The sequence below is a fragment of the Entelurus aequoreus genome, linkage group LG02 (assembly GCF_033978785.1).
Source record: "Entelurus aequoreus isolate RoL-2023_Sb linkage group LG02, RoL_Eaeq_v1.1, whole genome shotgun sequence".
NCBI lineage: Eukaryota > Metazoa > Chordata > Actinopteri > Syngnathiformes > Syngnathidae > Entelurus > Entelurus aequoreus.
The window spans coordinates 54,646,347-54,669,340 of NC_084732.1; the positions used below are offsets into that span (position 1 = coordinate 54,646,347).

Below are 22,994 nucleotides of genomic sequence, written 5' to 3' on the forward strand. Positions count from 1 at the left end.
TGAAGAGTGAATCTACAATAGGCAAGCAGCTTGGTGTGAAAAAATCAACTGTGGGAGCAATTTTTAGAAAATGGAAGACATACAAGACCACTGATAATCTCGCTCGATCTGGGGCTCCATGCAAGATCTCATCCCGTGGGGTCAAAATGATCATGAGAACGGTGAGCAAAAATCCCAGAACCACACGGGGGGACCTGGTGAATGACCTGCATAGAGCTGGGACCAAAGTAACAAAGGTTACCATCAGTAACACACTACGCCGACAGGGAATCAAATCCTGCAGGGCCAGACGTGTCCCCCTGCTTAAGCCAGTGCATGTCCAGGCCCGTCTGAAGTTTGCCAGAGAGCACATGGATGATACAGCAGAGGATTGGGAGAATGTCATGTGGTCAGATGAAACCAAAATAGAACTTTTTGGTATAAACTCAACTCGTCGTGTTTGGAGGAAGAAGAATACTGAGTTGCATCCCAAGAAGACCATACCTACTGTGAAGCATAGGGGTGGAAACATCATGCTTTGGGGCTGTTTTTCTGCTAAGGGGACAGGACGACTGATCCGTGTTAAGGAAAGAATGAATGGGGCCATGTATCGTGAGATTTTGAGCCAAAACCTCCTTCCATCAGTGAGAGCTTTGAAGATGAAACGTGGCTGGGTCTTCCAGCATGACAATGATCCCAAACACACCGCCCGGGCAACGAAGGAGTGGCTCTGTAAGAAGCATTTGAAAGTCCTGGAGTGGCCTAGCCAGTCTCCAGACCTCAACCCCATAGAAAATCTGTGGAGGGAGTTGAAAGTCCGTGTTGCTCGGCGACAGCCCCAAAACATCACTGCTCTCGAGAAGATCTACATGGAGGAATGGGCCAAAATACCAGCTACTGTGTGTGCAAAGCTGGTAAAGACCTATAGTAATCGTTTGACCTCTGTTATTGCCAACAAAGGTTATATTACAAAGTATTGAGTTGAATTTATGTAATTGACCAAATAATTATTTTCCACCATAATTTACAAATAAATTCTTTAAAAATCCTACAATGTGAATTCCTGGATTTTTTTTCACATTCTGTCTCTCACAGTTGAAGTGTACCTATGATGAAAATTACAGACCTCTGTCATCATTTTAAGTGGGAAAACTTGCACAATCGGTGGCTGACTAAATATTTGTTTGCCCCACTGTATATATATATATAGCTAGAATTCACTGAAAGTCAAGTATTTCATACATATATATATATATATATATATATATATATATATATATATATATATATATATATATATATATATATATATATATATATATATATATATATATATATATATATATATATGAAATACTCGAGTTGGTGAATTCTAGCTGTAAATATACTCCTCCCCTCTTAACCACGCCCCCAACCATGTCCCCTCCCCCAACCACGCCCCACCCCACACCCCGGAATCGGAGGTCTCAAGGTTGGCAAGTATGGTTTGGGGGAACATGCCTGTCTTGACGGAGTTGTTGTTGCTGGACACATGATGGACTTTTGGGAGAAGAAGGAGTGCTGCCTGGCGACCCTTTCAGTTGAGGACGTGAAGATATCCACCTATTCGGAATTAGGACAACAGGACATCTGCTGATTGAAATAAGCGTTGCTTTGGTTTGTCGAAAAAATTGGAAGATGCTGGCAGCTTTCGAAGTACCCCAAGGCTGTCACAAATGATTGGAGGATGCGGGCAGAACTGTGGACACTCTTGTGATTTGGATAACATCAGACCGTCTGCCCTGCAGGATTAATTTGAGGACCAGTAATAGACAATTAAGAGTGAAAAGCAAATTTTATTTTCGCTAGCAAACAAAACATTTTAACTTGGATTGTTTTTCTGCCTTCGAGACTCTCCCGAAGGACTTTGCGGCGAAGACACAAAAAACTCCCTTCTTGTCTCTTATGGACACACACCTGTTGTTGATGACTTCGGACTGACTGGCGGCTGAAAGAACACCAAGGTCAAGGCACATCATCCTGTCAGGAACTCGCATGGCTGCAGTATTTGTGACCCCAAGATGCAGGAACCCGGAGGACGAAGAGCAGGTAAGATGAATTTAATTCATAAACAGCAAAGGAAGTCCCCTGGAAACAAAAACTGAAAAAGTTCAAAAGTCAAGGGAGGGCGGAGGGAGGACTTGGCGGTGTGTCGCCAGGCCAAGTGTCCCCACAGCCAGCGAGGGAGAGTCAGGTGGCGGTGACGCGTTGAACGCCGCTGAATTTGGCGAGGCGGGCAACCACGGAACGGCCACCTCAGTGGCCGACGAGGAGGCAGAAGCGAGTGGTTCCGGCGCACCAGCAGCCGTAAAGGTCCATGCTCGGGTCCTGCACATCACTGTCGGTAGCGCGAGTGAATCCATAAGACGGCCACTATTTTGGCCGAGGAGGAGAAGGTCACGTGTGGTACGGGCGCACCAGCAGCTGCGAAGGTCCACACCCGGGTCCTGCGAATCGCTGCCAACAGCGTGGAGGGATTCCATAAGACGGCCACTTTCTTGGCCGAGGAGGAGAAAGTCGCGTTGCCGGCGGCGACGATGACAAAGATGACAGCGTCGTGTGCAGAGCCATCGACAATGCTGACAGCGTCATTGGAGGAGCTGCCGATGACCATGATGACAGCGTTGTGGGCGGATCCGCTGCCGACAAGGAAGATGGCGACGCCGTGCGAATTCCCGCCAGAGAGAATGATGTGGTCGTGAGAGGAGACGGGGACAACGGGGATGACAGCGGTGTGTGCTTCCCAACACCACTGCCGGTAGTAGCCCCCCCTTCATGAGGCGGCTGCCAGACACCGTTCATTAATGGGAGAAGGAGTTCCTGACTGTTGGTGTCCCCTGGCGCAAAAACCAGGGACGGGCGGAAGGGGGCTAGGAGGAGGGACAACGACACGTTCCACGCCGAGTACCACCAGGAGGCCAGGAAGAACATCATGGTGGGCTCCAATGGAGCCTTCGCCGGACTAGCAGGAAGAGCGGGTGCTGGCGGATGAGCCGGTGTTGGTCGACGTGGTGCCGGGTCCGGCGTTTGACGCGGTCTGAAAACTGGTGGCCGACGCGATACCGGCACAGGAAATCGCAGTGGAGCCGGTACAGCAGGTTGCACAGCAGGAGACGGAAAAGATGACGGCGAAGGCCAAGCTGCGCGGAAAGCCGGAACCAGCGGCTGAGCCGGGAGAGTGCATGAGGAAGTGGCTGAGCTGGGCGGACAGCCGCAACCGGCGGCTGAGGCGAAGGGAGAAGGTCCGAGCCTGCTGTGGGCTGGGACCGCACAAACCTGGCTTTCAAGTCCTCCAAGAATTGTGTGGTCCAGAACGTTGGCTGAACGTCGCCGTCAGGGGTTCTCGCGAGGTCACAGTCTGGCTCGAGGATTATGTCAGGAACTCGCATGGCTGCAGTATTTGTGACCCCAAGATGCAGGAACCAGGAGGACGAAGAGAAGGTAAGATGATTTGAATTCATAAACAGAATATGAAGCAGTCGTGCATGTAAGGTCCACAAACATAAATCAATCCTCGAGCATTGAGGAGTGCGCAAGGCTGGCATTAATGGAAGCCTGCTGATTGGCACCAGTTGTGGACTGGCTGCTGTGAGGGGAAAACAGCGCTCAACGGGACAAGCAGGAAATAGAACCAAAATAAGAGCACTGATAGGAAGTAAACACAAAACAAGGAAGCACAAAAAAAAAAAGTGACAGATCGTCACATATCCCCCAGCGTTTACCTTTTTCCCATCTTTTAAGGGGCGCCTTGTGGCGACCCATCTGCGTTCCTGTTCTGTAACCCTGTACACTGTTTGTTTTTCTAATCTTGAACGGGTTTGTGCTGAAAATAAAATGTTGTTGTACTTGTGCAATGACAATAAACAGCCATCTTCCATCTTCTATATATATATATATATATATATATATATATATATATATATATATATATATATATATATATATATATATATATATATATATATATATATATATATACATATTTGTATGTGTATATATCCACCCACCCATCTTCTTCCGCTTATCTGAAGTCAGGTCGCGGGAGCAGCTACCTAAGCAGAGAAGCCCAGACTTCCCTCTCCCCAGCTACTTCGTCCAGCTCTTTGCGGTACATCCCGAGGCGTTCCCAGGCTAGCTAGGAGTCTCTACACTGTGTCCTGGGCTTTACTCTGATCTCCTCCTGAATGATAGAGCTTCTCCCCCTATATCTAAGGGAGAGCCCCGCCACCCGATGAAGGAAACTAATTTTGGCCGCTTGTACCCGTAATCTTGTCCTTTCGGTCATAACGCAAAGCGCATGACCATAGGTGGGGATAGGGACGTAGATCGACCGGTAAATTAAGAGTTTTGCCTTTCAGCTTAGCTCTTTTTTCACCACGACGGACCAAAACAGGGTCCGCATCACTGCAGACGCTGCACCGATCCGCCTGTCGATCTCACGATCCACTCTTCCCTCACTCGTGAGAAATACCCCGAGGTACATGAACTCCTCCACTTGGGGCATGTTTCTCCTCCCCAAGCCGGAGATGGCACTTCACCTTTTTCTGAGCGAGAACCATGGACTCTGACTTGGAAGTGATTATTTTCACCCCAATCGCTTCATACTCCGCTGCGAACCGATCCAGTGAGAGCTGAAGATCCTGGTCAGATGAAGCTAGCAGGACCACATCATCCGCAAAAAGCAGAGACCTAATCCTTCAGCCACCAAACCGGATCCCCTCAAACGCCCTGACTGCGCCTAGAAATTCTGTCCATAAAAGTTATAAACAGAATCGGTGACAAAGCGCAGCCCTGACGGTGTCCAACCCTCACTGGAAATGGGACCAGTCTCTGACACAGATCATACAGGGAGCGGAACCCCACAATCAGGGGGTCCGATACCCCATACTCTCTGAGCGCTCTCCACAGGACTTCCCGAGGGACACGGTCAAATGCCTTCATCAAATCTACAAAACACAAAGATCCTGCCAAGAGTATAGAGCTGGTTCACAGTTCCACGACCAGGACGAAAACTACACCGCTCCTCCTGAATCTGAGGTTCGACTCACGATGTTGGAACGCACCCTCCGGTTCCCCGTTTTAAATAGCGGAACCACCACACTAAACTGCCAATCCAGAGACACCTCCCCCGATGTACACGCAATTCTGCAAAGTCTTCTCAACCACGACAGCCCCACAGCATCCAGAGAGTTAAGGAACTCTGGGCGGATCTCATCCACCCGAGATAGTTAAGAAGTCCTCGGTGGCCCTGCCACCGAGGACTTCTTAACTATCTCGGCCACCTCAGCCCCAGGAATAGGAGAGCCCACCGTGGATTCCCCAGGCACTGCTTCCTCATTGGAAAACGTGTAGGTGGGATTGAGGAGGTCTTCAAAGTATTCCTTGCACCAATCTACAACATCCCCAGTCAACGTCAGCACGGTGTTGACAGTGCACTGCTTTCTCCAACTGAGGCGGTGGATGGTGGTCCAGAATAGTTTTCGATGCCGTCCGGAAGTCATTTTCCATGGCTTCTCCGAGCTCCTGTATATGTGTATATGTATATATATATATATATATATATATATATATATATATATATATATATATATATACAAACCCCGTTTCCATATGAGTTGGGAAATTGTGTTGGATGTAAATATAAACGGAATACAATGATTTGCAAATCATTTTCAACCCATATTCAGTTCAATATGCTACAAAGACAACATATTTGATGTTCAAACTGATAAACTTTTTTTTTTTTGCAAATAATCATTAACTTTAGAATTTGATGCCAGCAACATGTGACAAAGAAGTTGGGAAAGGTGGCAATAAATACTGATAAAGTTGAGGAATGCTCATCAAACACTTATTTGGAACATCCCACAGGTGAACAGGCAAATTGGGAACAGGTGGGTTCCATGATTGGGTATAAAAGTAGATTCCATGAAATGCTCAGTCATTCACAAACAAGGATGGGGCGAGGGTCACCACTTTGTCAACAAATGCGTGAGCAAATTGTTGAACAGTTTAAGAAAAACCTTTCTCAACCAGCTATTGCAAGGAATTTAGGGATTTCACCATCTACGGTCCGTAATATCATCAAAGGGTTCAGAGAATCTGGAGAAATCACTGCACGTAAGCAGCTAAGCCCGTGACCTTCGATCCCTCAGGCTGTACTGCATCAACAAGCGACATCAGTGTGTAAAGGATATCACCATATGGACTCAGGAACACTTCAGAAACCCACTGTCAGTAACTACAGTTGGTCGCTACAACTGTAAGTGCAAGTTAAAACTCTCCTATGCAAGGCGAAAACCGTTTATCAACAACACCCAGAAACGCCGTCGGCTTCGCTGGGCCTGAGCTGATCTAAGATGGACTGATACAAAGTGGAAAACTGTTCTGTGGTCTGACGAGTCCACATTCCAAATTGTTTTTGGAAACTGTGGACGTTGTGTCCTCCAGACCAAAGAGGAAAAGAACCATCCGCATTGTTATAGGCGCAAAGTTGAAAAGCCAGCATCTGTGATGGTATGGGGGTGTATTAGTGCCCAAGACATGGGTAACTTACACATCTGTGAAGGCGCCATTAATGCTGAGAGGTACATACAGGTTTTGGAGCAACATATGTTGCCATCCAAGCAACGTTACCATGGACGCCCCTGCTTATTTCAGCAAGACAATGCCAAGCCACGTGTTACATCAACGTGGCTTCATAGTAGAAGAGTGCGGGTACTAGACTGGCCTGCCTGTAGTCCAGACCTGTCTCCCATTATGAAGCCTAAACTGTTGAACAACTTAAGCTGTACATCAAGCAAGAATGGGAAATAATTCCACCTGAAAAGCTTAAAAAATGTGTCTCCTCAGTTCCCAAACGTTTACTGAGTGTTGTTAAAAGGAAAGGCCGTGTAACACAGTGGTGAACATGCCCTTTCCCAACTACTTTGGCACGTGTTGCAGCCATGAAATTCTAAATGAATTATTATTTGCAAAAAAAAAATAAAGTTTATGAGTTTGAACATCAAATATATTGTCTTTGTAGTGCATTCAATTGAATATGGGTTGAAAAGGATTTGCAAATCATTGTATTCCGTTTATATTTACATCTAACACAATTTCCCAACTTATGTGGAAACGGGGTTTGTATATACAGTATAAATATATATATATCTATCAGTGACGTGCGGTGAGGTTCGTGGCTGGTGAGGCACTGACTTCATCACAGTCAGATTTACAAACATATGACCCCTAAAGAGTATCTTATTCACCATTTGATTGGCAGCAGTTAACGGGTTATGTTTAAAAGCTCATACCAGCATTCTTCCCTGCTTGGCACTCAGCATCAAGGGTTGGATTTGGGGGTTAAATCACCAAAAATTATTCCCGGGCGTGGCGCCGCTGCTGCCCACTGCTCCCCTCACCTCCCAGGGGGTGAACAAGGGGATGGGTCAAATGCAGAGGACAAATTTTATTACACCTAGTGTGTGTGTGTGACAATCATTGGTACTTTAACTTAACTTTAACTTTACACATACAAACTGTAGCACACAAAAAAGCACATTTAATAAAAAAAACTTTATTATGGTCTTACCTTTACTTATAAATGAAGTCCATGCGCCGCTGTTGTGCTGGATTAATGCACCCCCTGACGGGAGTGTTATATCAACTAAAGCCCACACTTAAACTTTCCACGTGCAAGATTGAATCTATTTAAAAAAGTTATTTAATAAGAAGCCAAAAAGTGCAAAAACAATAATGCTCGTGTTGGAGGAGTTGTGAATGAATGAAATATGAAATCCGTGCTGCAGTCTGCAGGTGTACCTAATGTTGTGGCCCTGCAGTCATTCACAACTCCTCCAACACGAACATTATTGTTTTTGCACTTTTTGGCTTCTTATTAAATAACTTTTTTAAATAGATTCAATCTTGCACGTGGAAAGTTTAAGTGTGGGCTTTAGTTGATATAACACTCCCGTCAGGGGGTGCATTCTACGGCGGGGGTGCATTCTCTACCACCAGGAGGCGGGATTACTGCGAGCCTCAGCCAGTGCGTCTTTTGCAGCCGTTTTATGATTGCTCAGCACAAGAAATACTTACACACATACAATTGTTGACAAAATACACTGTACATTATACACCTCAGCTAACTAAACTATGGAAATGTATAATATAGTTCATATAGCAATACGGTCTCACTGCACAGCAGGCCAGCAGTTAGCCGAGTCCGCAATCCATGTTGAGGCACAATGCAGTGATGTGCCTCAACTGGCTGCTGATCACCGCACCGTCTCTTCTCAGTATTTGAACGGCAAATGTGAAAATTCAGCAAATTTTGAATAAAAATAATCTAAAACTGGTGAAGTTAAATGGAAAATAACTTTATAGTATAATCACTGGATATATATAACAATTTAATACATTTTTTTTCTTTTTACATTTTTTTTCTTTCCATGATGGCACGTGAGGCCCCGCCTCACCTGCCTCCACTGACTGCACATCACTGATATATATATATATATATATATATATATATATATATATATATATATATATATATATATATATATATATATATATATATATATATATATATATATATATATATATATATATATATATATATATATATGTATATGTAAATATATATATCTATAAACAGTATATATGTATATGTATATATCTATATATGCATATATATATATCTATATACAGTATATATGTATATATATTTAAATATATGTATATATATATATATATATACATGTATGTATATATATATATATATATATATATATATATATATATATATATATATATATATATATATACACATGTATATATATATATATATATATATATATATATATATATATATATATATATATATATATATATATATATACAGTAGATATATATATATACAGTAGATATATATATATATATATATATATATCTACTGTATATATATATATATATATATATATATATATATATATATACAGTAGATATATATATATATATATATCTACTGTATATATATATATATATATATATATATATATATATATATATATATATATATATATATATATATATATATATCTACTGTATATATATATATATATATATATATATATATATATATATATATATATATATATATATATATATATATATATATATATATATATATATATATATATGTATATATATATATATATATATATATATATATATATATATATATATATATATATATATATATATATATATATATATATATATATATATATATATATATATATATATATATATATATATATATCTGGTGGCAGGGAGGTGGCAGGGAGATATCCCTGCCATCGCTCCGCCACCATGAGACGTTCTGGGGTTAAAGGAGCGAAACGTTAATGAACGGTGGTCCCCAGCTGATGACCCGTTTATGCCCACAGAGGCGTTCAGTGGGGTGTCACAGCACACTTGTCAAAAGGCACTGGAGGAGGTGCGTCAGGCAGCAATGCCCAGCAGGAATTCCATCACCTGTATCTTGATATGCTACTGTACATATATGTACATATATTCAGTATGTATATATACAGTATGTATATATATATGTGTGTATATACGTATGTATATATATGTGTGTATATACGCATATATATATATATATATATATATATATATATATATATATATATATATATATATATATATATATATATATATATATGTGTATATACGTGTATACACACATATATATATATATATATATATATATATATATATATATATATATATGTATGTATATATATATATATATGTATGTATATATATATATATATATATATATATATATATATATATATATATATATATATATATATATATATATATATATGTATATATATGTATGTATATATATATATATATATATATATATATATATATATATATATATATATATATATATATATATATATATATATATATATATATATATATATATATATATATATATATATGTATGTATGTATGTATGTATATATATATAATAATAATAATAATACCTGGGATTTATATAGCGCTTTTCTAAGTACCCAAAGTCGCTTTACATGTTAAAAACCCATCATTCATTCACACCTGGTGGTGGTAAGCTACTTTCGTAGCCACAGCTGCCCTGGGGTAGTCTGACGGAAGCGTATATATATATATATATATATATATATATATATATATATATATATATATATATATATATATATATATATATATATATATATATATATATATATATATATATATATATATATATATATATATATGTATATATATATATATATATGTATATATATATATATATATATATATATATACATATATATATATATATATATATATATATATATATACACACATTCATATATACTGTATATATATACTTTGTCCTGTTGCGAAGTGGGGATGGGGGAAACACCCTTGGCGGCATTGAGGAGAGCAGCTCGCTGCTCACCGGCGGATCAAGGTGCCGTAGTGCTAAGAATAAAATCACCAGGCACTCGCCGAGGAAGACTGCAGGTCTTCCTTGGGGGAAGTCCGGAGCCCCAGCATCACCCAAGGGAGTTTGTCTACCCAAGCGCTGTCTTTTAAGGACGCCCTGAGCGCTGCCTTCATGGATCGGTGAAACCGCTCACACATACCATTGGCTTGTGGGTGATACGCTTTCGTGTGGTGGAGTTTCACTCCCAAGCTCCCCGCCACAGCAGCCCAGAGCTCAGAAGTGAACTGGGAGCCCTGGTCGGATGATATGTCTGACGGGGTACCGAAACAGGCAACCCACGTCCCAATGAAAGCGCGCGCCACCTCTGCGGAGGTGGCTGACATCAGAGGTACTGCCTCTGCCCAGCAGGTGGTCCTGTCGACCATCGTGAGGAGGTATGTGCAGCAGATGGGAGTGGCCCGACCAGGTCCACGTTGACATGGTCAAAACGGCGCTCCGGAACCGTAAACGGTGCCAGTGATGGAGCCTGTGTGTGGCAGTGCACTTTTGAGCGCTGGCATGCCACGCATGTGGCAGCCCAGTCCCTAACGTCCTTTTTCAGTCCACGCCAGACGAATTTTGCAGCTACCAGCCGCTGGGAAGGTTTCCTCCCAGGGTGGGAAAGGCCGTGGATCGAGTCGAACAGCCGCTGGAAAGTCTTTGCGGCGCTCTTAAGGCCAAAAGGCATCCGTAAAAAGACCGCGGTCTTTGGGATATCAGAGGGGCGGACCGGCAACTGATGATAGCCCCGGACGAGATCTACCCTAGAAAAAACAGTTTTCCTAGCCAGGTTGGCGGAAAAATCTTGTATGTGGGGGACTGAATAATGGTCCGGGGTAGTCGCATCGTTGAGTCTGCGGTAATCACCGCATGGCCGCCAACCACCTCCAGGTTTCTTCACCATGTGGAGGGGCTGTCTGAGCGGCGAATGATCCCGAGGTGTTCCATGGTCTCGAATTCAGCTCCAGCGATGGAGAGCTTTGCAGGGTCCAGGCGCCGGGCTCATGAGTGCACAGGGGGGCCCGTGGTGGCAATGTGGTGTTCCACACCATGCTTGGCGGTGGCTGACGAGAATGTGGGCTGCGCCAGGGTGGGGAACTCAGCGAGGAGGTGAAGAAAGATGTCCGCTGTGGGTAGCATGCTGGGAACCCTGATGGAGTCTGTTGCTCTGAGACTGCACTTGTACGTGCAGAACGTAATCGCATCCACCAAGTGCCTGTTTTTTACATCCACAAGAAGGCCAAAAGCACAGAGATAATCTGCACCGATGAGCGGCACCGTCACTTTAGCAGTCACAAAGTTCCAACTGAAACGCTGTCCACCAAAACACAGCTCCACGTACCGGATATCGTAAATGCGGATAGGTCTGCCATTGGCCGCTTCCATGGGGGGGGGCATGGGACTCAGACAGCATGTCCAACCTTGATGCTGGCAGGACGCTCCTCTGCGCACCCTTGTCACACAGGAACCGTCGTCCAGAGAGGGAGTCCTGGATAAGGAGCAGCCTGCCAGTACTGCCGACGCTCATGGCCACTGCTGAGCACCGGCCCTGGCCTTTCGCGGCGGCGGTCCACTGAAACTGCACGGGGGACGGCACCGCCTGGCTTTGGTCCCGAACCTGGCATGGGGGACGCAGCAGCAGCAGCAGCAGCAGTGAGAGTGGAAGTGCCATGGGTCTTCTGTCCCAGCCGGAAAGAATGCAGCCACATAGGGCGGTTGGGAGGCTAAAAAGAACTTGTTTTCTTCAGCAGCAAGTTCGCAGCAATCCAAGATGGCCGTGTTGGCTAAAGCAGCCAGCACCTGAGAAGGCTGGAGTCTCAGGAAAAGCTGCACGAAAAGGAATCCAGGCCTGTGCTCACCTAAGAGGTCTAGCATTTTGTCCATTAGTTCAGAGGGCTTGCCAAGTCCCTGCAACGAAAAAAGGTGCCTAGCTCTCTCCGCGTCGGAAAGTTTGAATGTCTTTAAGAGATGAGCCTTCAACGTAATATACTTGTTCCTCTCTGGTGGATGCGTGAGGACGCTAACCACTCTGGTAGCTGTAGCACTACCGAGGGAGGAAAGGACATAATAAAACTTTGTGTCATCCTCGGTGATACCACGCAGGGCGAACTGTGCCTCAGCGTGGGCAAACCATGCAGTCGCGGAAGATTCCCAGAACTCAGGCAACTTCAGAGAAACCGCATTTGCTGTCATGGTCGATAATATTCACTGAATTCGTTCAGTGACGCGTCGGGGTCATCAGTGTTGCGCTTGTAATGCAAAAACAAGACAACTTGAAGTATCTTTTGACACACAAAAACATGTGCGCCATTTATTCCATCAAAGACCAGACTGAATGACTGCTTACATCAAAGAGACTCAAAAAGGGGTCACAACAAACCCCCACCTTTGGGTAAATCTCCTGACGGTCACTTAAAGGGGCTGCACCGAATTACTCACTCTTAACTGCATACTGTATATGAATGCTAAACAAGAACAACATTGTTATGTGCACAATAGAATGACAGTGAATAATGATGACAAAGTCAAGTAAACAGGTGTGGTGAATTATGTCCTTAAAGCAACCGCTACAAAACCAAAGTAAAAACAAAAAAATACATATATTTTCTTCTTTTCTGCTAACAGGTTCTTACCAGTTCACTTCATGTTTGTAAAAATGTAAATAATATTCTTCTGAGATCCAGCAATCCCCCAATTGGATGTTTTTGCATTAATTTCGAGGACGTGTATTCAGCAGGATATAAAACAGATATTGGTTATTTTTACAATAATTAAAAAAATTTATATTTAATGTTTTTTTTTAATTCAAACAAATCCAATCAATAATAAATATCTCAAATTATCAATAATTTGTATTTATATTTGTTTTTATTGACTAACAAGATATTTTCATCTAAGCAGTCTTGGATCTTCTATTTGTTTATTCATCCCAGCAGCAGTAACAACAAAAAAAACTTTTTAAAATAACGCTTTGGGTAATTTCTGGAACTAAAATTGAGACAGCAGTGTCTAGTGGCAGTCATTAAATTAGATAATAATAACAAAATGCTTTTTTGGGGGCATCATTGTGAAATGATGCATTTGGTTAGCATGTTGGCCTCTGGATTCAAATCTCGGCTCAGAATTCTGTTTATACTTTGCATGTTCTACCCATGGTTGTGTGGGTTTCTTCCCATTGGCCCAAAACATGCATGTTAATACTGTAACTTAGGCCAGCTAGTGTGGCTGTGTGATAGTACGTTGTGTAAACCTCACTACCCAGTGGTGATCCCCAGTTCGAGGCTAGGGTGTGCAGGGTTGGACTGGATTTTAGATATCTAGTCCAGGGTCAGGGTGTAACCCCACCTGGTACGTAAAGTCTACTGGAATGGTCTCCAGTGTATTCTTGACCCAGAACAGGATAATCTGTAAAGAAAATGAATAAATTGTGCTTTATTTGTTATATAATTGTGGTAAATCATATTTTATGCTAGGTATTTGGTGCTATCTCATGTGTCTTGTGTGTGCTGGTAAAGTTACATGAATCCTTGAATCTGCTAATGTGAGTTCTGAGAAATGGAGATGATGATCACTTATCCTGTGCTTGCAGGCCAGCCAGGAGAATTCTCAACAAATGTATCACAGAGGAAAGCGTAATGGACCCAAATGACCAAGATGATGACGATGATAATGAAGCGGTCAGAGGCCATCATCACTACTACAATGTGATTCCAGGGAAGACACCGCCTCTTGGCGGAATAGAAGACCTGCGGGTCACAAGAGATGAGAAGGAACCAGAAGCTGGCAATTACTTGGTGATAAAACTTGAAAAATTAAATGAATAGTCGCCCTCCTGTATATACAGTAATTATTTTATTATGGAAAGTTAATTAAGTCAATTCTGCTATATATAAACACTATAAATATATGGATGAGCCGATTAGTTTAACCATCTGGGGACATTTGATTTTAATGACCTTTTAAGCCAAACAAGACATAAAAGTCCTTGGGTTTTTTGTTTGTTTTAGTTTATTTGCTTAATTTTTTAAAACTTCAGTCCTAAACAAAAATATCAACCATGTAATGTTTCTCATTTTTATAATGTTGACCATTTTGAAGGCCTTTAAAGGATTAGAATAAAAAAAATAAAAAACATTACGTGTTTGGTAATGTTTTAAAGGCTGAAGTTGATCAGAGACTGAGTAAATAAAAAAATGTTTTATGTCCTTTGAAAAATGAAGGATTTTTATGTCCTATTTGGATTTGTTTTATTGTCTAATAACTGCCAGTGTATCATACACCTTTAAAGAATTGGATATTGATTTTTTAAAATTTAACATGGAAAAAACCCTCTGAGGAAGAATCATGTATAATGGAGTAACACAACAAAAAAGTATGGCCAAAAATACAGCAAACATTCACTGAAAGGAAAAACTAGCCCTCCCTTTTCCCCCGATGGTTACCGTAATTTCCGGACTATAAGCCGCACCTGACTATAAGCCGCACCAGCTAAATTTAGGGGAAAATACAGATTGCTCCATATATAAGCCGCACCCGACTATAAGCCGCAGGGTTTTGATGTGTAATTAGCGTAGTATATAGGGGTTCCTGCTACCACGGAGGGGATTGTCGGGACAGAGATGACTGTTTATTATTTTATTAACAATAAATCTTTCAATCATTCAATCAAACTTTCACATCTTTGACATGGCGAACAGCATTCGTGCAGAGTACAAATAATACAACGGTGCAAAGAAATACAAAGTGCTCGCCTGTACGTTATCAAAATAACCAGCCTACCAGTATATGAAAAGTCAGTCTTTAATCATTGTGTCATCGTCTTCCTCCTGCGTACTAAAACCACCGAAATCCTCTTCGTCGGTGTCGGAGAAGAACAGGCCGTATATAAGCCGCACCCTTGTATAAGCCGCAGGGACCAGAACGAGGGGAAAAAGTAGCGGCTTATAGTCCGGAAATTACGGTACATGAGATATCAAAAAATCTGTGACCATGCACGCACACACACTCAAAGGCACACACACTCACACGTACACGTGCGCGCACAGACACACACACAACAATGAACACACAACAAATTTAAATAACTCCACTTGGTCGTTTCAGGTGGTTTCCTCTCAAGATGTCTCGCTCTATGAGAACTGCTCCGTGACACAATTTCTACCATCAGGTTTTTGGTCTTTTGTCTTTCCTAGGTTAATTGTTAAACTCTCACAAGGTGTGCTTGTTTCTCCTCAAGAGAGCAAACTTGATTTTTTTCTGTTAATAAGTGCAAATAAGTTTGTTGACATTCTGGTTCTGTTCTCCATCAGACTCTGAGATGGCTGCCAGCAAGAGCGCGACAAACATCCACAACCTGATCCAGGAGGAATGTTGGTTTCATGGCAGGTGGGTCATCATTAATGCAACATGTGTAATAGCTCACAAAGTATGATGACCATCATAACCCTTCAGGACTGTACAGACAATGTTTGAAGTAACAAAATTATCGTCTTTAACGCCTATATTCAATTAAATGGTAAATAAATGGTAAATGGGTTATACTTGTATAGCGCTTTTCTACCTTCAAGGTACTCAAAGCGCTTTGACACTATTTCCACATTCACCCATTCACACACACTTTCACACACTGATCGCGGGAGCTGCCATGCAAGGCCCTAACCACGACCCATCAGGAGCAAGGGTGAAGTGTCTTGTTCAAGGAGACAACGGACGTGACGAGGTTGGTAGTAGTTGGGGATCGAACCAGGAACCCTCAGGTTGCTGGCACGTCCACTCTCCCAAGTGCGCCTTGCCGAAAAGTCTCCTATAATCAGTAGGTTCACAGCCTACAAAAAGCAAGTAACCTCCAATGCCTTCTATTGGCATTAACAGCTGTGGCTGTAAGAAACCCCCCGATGTACAAACCCTGTTTCTATATGAGTTGGGAAATTGTGTTAGATGTAAATATAAACGGAGTACAATGATTTACAAATCCTTTTCAACCCATATTCAATTGAATGCACTACAAAGACAAGATATTTGATGTTCAAACTCATAAACTTTTTTTTTTTTTTGCAAATAATAATTAACTTAGAATTTCATGGCTGCAACACGTGCCAAAGTAGTTGGGAAAGGGCATGTTCACCACTGTGTTACATGGCCTTTCCTTTTAACAACACTCGGTAAACATTTGGGAACTGAGGAGACACATTTTTTTTAAGCTTCTCAGGTGGAATTCTTTCCCATTCTTGCTTGATGTACAGCTTAAGTTGTTCAACAGTCCAGGGGTCTCCGTTGTGGTATTTTAGGCTTCATAATGCGCCACACATTTTCAATGGGAGACAGGTCTGGACTACAGGCAGGCCAGTCTAGTACCCGCACTCTTTTACTATGAAGCCACGTTGATGTAACACATGGCTTGGCATTGTCTTGCTGAAATAAGCAGGGGCGTCCATGGTAATGTTGCTTGGATGGCAACATATGTTGTTCCAAAACCTGTATGTACCTTTCAGCATTAATGGCGCCTTCACAGATGTGTAAGTTACCCATGTCTTGGGCACTAATACACCCCCATACCATCACAGATGCTGGCTTTTCAACTTTGTGCCTATAACAATCCGGATGGTTCTTTTCCTCTTTGGTCCGGAGGACACAACGTCCACAGTTTCCAAAAACAATTTGAAATGTGGACTCGTCAGACCACAGAACAGTTTTCCACTTTGTATCAGTCCATCCTAGATGAGCTCAGGCCCAGCGAAGCCGACGGCGTTTCTGGGTGTTGTTGATAAACGGTTTTCGCCTTGCATAGGAGAGTTTTAACTTGCACTTACAGATGTAGCGACCAACTGTACTTACTGACAGTGGGTTTCTGAAGTGTTCCTGAGCCCATGTGGTGATATCCTTTACACACTGATGTCGCTTGTTGATGCAGTACAGCCTGAGGGATCGAAGGTCACGGGTTTAGCTGCTTACGTGCAGTGATTTCTCCAGATTCTCTGAACCCTTTGATGATATTACGGACCGTAGATGGTGAAATCCCTAAATTCCTTGCAATACCTGGTTGAGAAAGGTTTTTCTTAAACTGTTCAACAATTTGCTCACACATTTGTTGACAAAATGGTGACCCTCGCCCCATCCTTGTTTGTGAATGACTGAGCATTTCATGGAATCTACTTTTATACCCAATCATGGCACCCACCTGTTCCCAATTTGCCTGTTCACCTGTGGGATGTTCCAAATAAGTGTTTGATGAGCATTCCTCAACTTTATCAGTATTTATTGCCACCTTTCCCAACTTTTTTGTCACATGTTGCTGGCATCAAATTCTAAAGTTAATGATTATTTGCCAAAAAAAAAAAGTTTATCAGTTTGAACATCAAATATGTTGTCTTTGTAGCATATTCAACTGAATATGGGTTGAAAATGATTTGCAAATCATTGTATTCCGTTTACATCTAACACAATTTCCCAACTCATATGGAAACGGGGTTTGTACATGGGTTTTTAATATTACTCCAGACTGGCAGCACAGTAGCTGTATGTGTCATGAGTGCTCGTCATCCAGTAAATGTTGCATGTTACCCTGGTCATATTATAATTATTTTGAACATGGTTGTGACAATAATACAACACATATTTACAGTGTGTCACAAAGTTCATCATGTCCAAAAAACAGTAGGAAGAAGCAGAGCTTATTTATTCCTACTCCTTCTCCATTTCACAGCTATTACTCTTTCATTCACTTCCTGTATTTAATCTGTGACAAATATAAACATACATACATAATCAATGTTGATAAATAAATGATGTGCATACAAATATATTAAAGGGGTCATATTATGATTTTATTTCTACATTCAAAACTCCTCCTTGTGGTCTACATAACATGCAATGGTGGTTCTTTGGTCAAAATGTTTTATAGAATATATTTTAAGGACCGTTGCTTTCTGACCGTCTCTTCAGGTTTATGGGCGGTCTTATTTACGTGCCTCCACTTCGACAGCGTCTTTTTCCCCGTCAGCCATGTTGTAGTTTTTAGTGCTTCCATATCGAGTCTACTGAAACAAATCAATTATAACTACACGCTAATTTGTATTAAAAATGGCAGCAACAGAGAATGCATGTACATGTACGAGCCAGTCTGCCCCACAACAAGAGAATCATTAAGTTTCCATGCACTATATTAGTCTGATTTCTCAAATAGTTAGTTTTTTTTATATTTTCCCACCTACTTGTGAAGTCAAAGTGTCCACGCACACTCTCAAATGCAACTATTGGTCATACGCCGTGTGTCTCCCGTATACTGGGGGGTGCTTATTTCATTTTAGCGCGGATAACAGAATTCCTTTTTCCGGTTGACCTATGACGTCTTACTAGGCATTGCGGATCCTTACAACTTGTTTTAAGTGATGTCCGTTGTAATATTGACGCAAATTACAAATATTACGTCTCTAATGGCTATGCTGATGTTAAATAGCCGACAGCATCAATAAATGATCCTGGATTGCACTACAAACATGATGCTACTACCAATATTGTATCGGGGCGGATGCAAAGAGTTTTGCCAAAGGAATTTTCGGACCAAAATCATTGAAACAAAACTTTTGAATTTCTCTGAGTTTAGTGCATGTACACGTACTGAATGAGGAAAAAGAAGGACCTTTATGACTACACCGCAGACTACAATAGTGCACTCGCGGAAAGCACTTTCGTTAAATTTATACCATATATGGTTAATTCGCTGACGTCATCGGTGCGAAAATTTCAAACTGATTGTTTAGCGGACATATGGAGGAAAGCAAGATTGTTTTATAAACATCTCTGCAATGACTCCATGGTTAGATTTTCAGGACTTATGTACATCCCAAATACACAAAAACCAGTACCAATAGGTAAGAAAAGTTAGTTTTGCATAATAAATCCTCTTTAGGTAAAATTTTCCCTAAGGTAATATTTCTCCACTTTTGTTGAGAAGAATTGTTGTAAATTTTTGGGTAGCTGGTTATAGTTTACCTTGTACAGGATTTTAGCTGTTTGTAGTTCCATTCATCCATCTATTTCCTACCGCTTGTCCCCCTTGGGGTTGGAGGGTGTTGGAGTCTATCGAACCAGATTATTACATTTTAGTTTTATCGATTTGATAAATAAATGGTTTGTGTGTTCTCTATATTTCCCTCTATTATATATTATTATTTGCAATGAACCCATCACCGTTATTATTACCGAGCAGTTTGCTGCCTACTGCCATTAAAACAAAACCAAAAAGTATTTAATGAAAGGAGCGAGAAAAGGAAGATATTTGCAGAGTGATGCTGTCCCCTGGTGGCCTTTTATGGGTACTGTTGACAAAAATGAAGTGTTTGTGTCTTTATGTAGGAAGCCAAAAACACATCTTGAGCTTTCTAGTTGTTTCTGTAATACTGTATAATTGTAACACTGTTTACTCAGGCTAGGAAGAAAGCAGGCCGAGTCCCTTCTAACGTGTAGTGGAGACTTCCTGGTCCGAGAGAGCAGCTCAGATTGTGGTCAGTACGTCCTCAGTGGGATGGACGGAACCTCAGTGAGACACCTCTTGCTTGTGGACCCACACGGCCAGGTTATTTTAACAATTGAATCTTCAAGAGCTTTGTCTGTGCATGTTCATCATCAGGTTTTATGTGTGCGTGTGCGTGTGCGTGTGCGTGTGCGTGCGCGTGCGTGTGCGTGTGCGTGTGCGTGTGCGTGTGCGTGAGAGCAGGTTCGGACTTGTGACCAAGTCTTCCTGAGCGTAGGTCACCTGGTCCGCTTCCACATGCAGAACCAGATGCCCATCATGACCGGGAGCAGTGAGCTTTGTCTCAAGCAGCCAATCCTGCAGAGACTCTAACAAATGTGCAGTTGTGTGCACTGCTCCTGTTGACATTCACACTTTTAGCCACATGCTACTTGTCCTGACTTGGGAATGCAGTCGTAAATCGTAAAAGAAAGCTCAACATTGTTGTTTTTATCCTGTGTGGCCTTCTCATTTACAGACTCTGCATGAAGAATATGACACAACACGTATACTTTCCATTGTTTCAAAGCAGTTGGTGTTAACACACACATTTTAACGTTTCCAAGTACAAAATAGTGTTAAAATTAATGTGTGAGGAAGCTCACAATTTATTCAGATTGTTGGTGTGTTTCATGGCTTCAAATTGTATATTGCGTATACGGAATGTAGACGGCATATTTATCGGATTAATAGTATTTCTACATCAAGTAATTGCACTCAATTCCCACTTGTGTGTCAAGGTGCCTTTCTCTGTTTTTGTCACATCACCAAGAGCACAATCTCTAGTTTTGTCTGTTTTTAAGGAGCCATGTGTAAGAATTTAATGTCAAGTCATCATTAAATGGCCCTGATATGTCAAAAGGCATTAATAAATCATGTTCTTTTCTAATACCTTTATAACTGATAACAGTAGTTCAGCCGGGATATGCTAATTTCAAAATTAGATTTACAGCCCTGAAATCAGCCCCGCCCTCTTCCGTTTGACCAATTAGAAAGTCTGTGAGTGTGTCACATCCAGGTTGTCAGTTACGCACCGCCACCTTCGTCGAGCTACTGCCACTGGTAAAGTTACTAAACATGTCAGACCTTAAATCTAAAATGCGTCATTACGATTCTCAACTTATTTATGACAAAGCCAGGAACAAAACGAGAATTTGTATCGAGGATGCCTTTGAAAGATGGAAACGATTGAAGGCGGAGAAGATTTTTCATCTGACGCCAAACTTGCTGATTTCCTCCTTGATAGGTAAGTAAGGCATTTACGTTTTCTTATTACTTGTAATAAATGGAAATGGACATTTCGTATGTAAACTATATTGTCCAATACAGTCTATGACTTTGTCTAAGAAAGCTAGTATGTCCGTGCAACGAATGCTTTGCATGCTAGCCCGGTCAATGACACATCGACATATAGGCTAACAGGGGAAATATATGCCCGTTAGCCTGTAAGTCGATGTGTAATTGAACTGACAGGGCAACATATATTTTCAACAAATAAAACCTATGTGGATATGGGTAGTGTCAGTGCCTATTTTGCTCTTAATATGCTGATACACTTAGGAAATGGGTTCCAACATTAGCACGGCTGTCATGGCAATGTGAAACGTATGGAGACAGCCAAATCACATGATAAAATAATTCCTCATTCATGTTTGCGTATTGTGGACTACATGTACCAAGTTATATGGCAATCTGAAACATTTGAAACATTAGCCTATAGGCATACCTTGGTAAAATGTCTCCTCTTTAGTTTTGGGCGTACATTCGGCTGCTAAGCATGCTCTATTTATTTTTACCAGTATGCCCCTTGTTAGCATTGGTTGTAGTTCGTTTTAGTCTTTGTTTTCTGACAGTACTGACAATAGCCATATGATTTCCATTTCTTGTGATATTGTATGCAGGCATGACGTACTTCTTCTTGAAAATAGCCTACTTTCTGTGTAAAATGTGTTGGTTAGAGATTTGTTATTGACAAAATGCTTGTCTATTCAGCTATTGTGGTCCCAGCACCTCAACCCCTAGTAAGAGGCAGTGGAAGATTGAAATTCCTTGGAGCAGCCCAGTCGATCGAGCTGGATTTGACTGCGTACCTGGCAACCTCAGTCAGGGAGGGGGGCAGGGGACTACAGAATTTTGACCGTGATTGCAGTACCATTTCTGGCCAGATACTCACATATGGCTCCTTTAAAACAGTTTTGTAACACATTTTTTTTGTTAATTATATTTTTTCCAGTCCAAACAATAATTTTTTTGTCCTTCATATAGTATTTGTTACAGGTGAATATATGCATTTCAATAAATCTACATGTGATTTCAATCTGTTATAGTTTGAGCAAAAACTGTTCTGTTCCCAAAAATTATTTAATAAAATAGGGCTGTCAAAAATAACGACGTAAATTATGTGATTAATCACATATCTCATGATTAATCACAAAAAATTATCGCATTAATCATTTATACCGTGGATGGTTACTTAAAAGGCGTGCAGGTTGTTATAAGGTCAGGGAGCAGGTCAATGCAATGTATTTGCTGGCTAATTTCATTTCAAAATACACCCTGACTGGACTTTAGATGCAACTGAGCAAATTTTAAACAAATAACTGACGTGCGATCAAAAACGTTTTACTGTATGACATTCTGACAATACAATTGTGTTTGTATGTAACTGTTGGCTCCCTTTTAAGTAAAGTTTTAATTTAAAGTATCCGAGCTAGTAATAACCCGATTCTGTCACAGCGCGTGTTCTAGCCCGCATGTCATCTGCGGCAGACTCTGCTGGCACCTCCTCCTGCAGCACGCCAGGACACGCCCCTGCTCGCTCTGGCCGCCTCACGGCCAAGCGCCGGCAAAGCTGCAAGCAATCTGCAATCAGCGCACCTGGGACTAATGAAGGCAAGCAGTATAAAGACCAGCGGACCAGAGGATCCTACGCCGGAACATAGT

The 22,994-nt window shown here is 41.4% G+C and overlaps 1 protein-coding gene across 2 annotated transcripts in view; it reads left to right on the forward strand.

Moving 5' to 3' along the window:
• LOC133663591 (SHC-transforming protein 4-like) overlaps positions 1-22,519 on the forward strand; it is a 38,420-nt gene extending 15,901 nt beyond the window's left edge. For both annotated transcript variants that reach the window (XM_062068177.1, XM_062068187.1), the window contains exons 9-13: positions 14,130-14,334; positions 15,644-15,707; positions 15,850-15,925; positions 19,967-20,114; positions 20,256-22,519. In XM_062068177.1, the coding sequence (XP_061924161.1) occupies positions 14,130-14,334; positions 15,644-15,707; positions 15,850-15,925; positions 19,967-20,114; positions 20,256-20,384 (622 nt within the window). In that variant the 3' untranslated portion in view covers positions 20,385-22,519. The remainder of the gene's footprint in view (positions 1-14,129; positions 14,335-15,643; positions 15,708-15,849; positions 15,926-19,966; positions 20,115-20,255) is intronic.
• Positions 22,520-22,994: the final 475 nt, after the last annotated feature.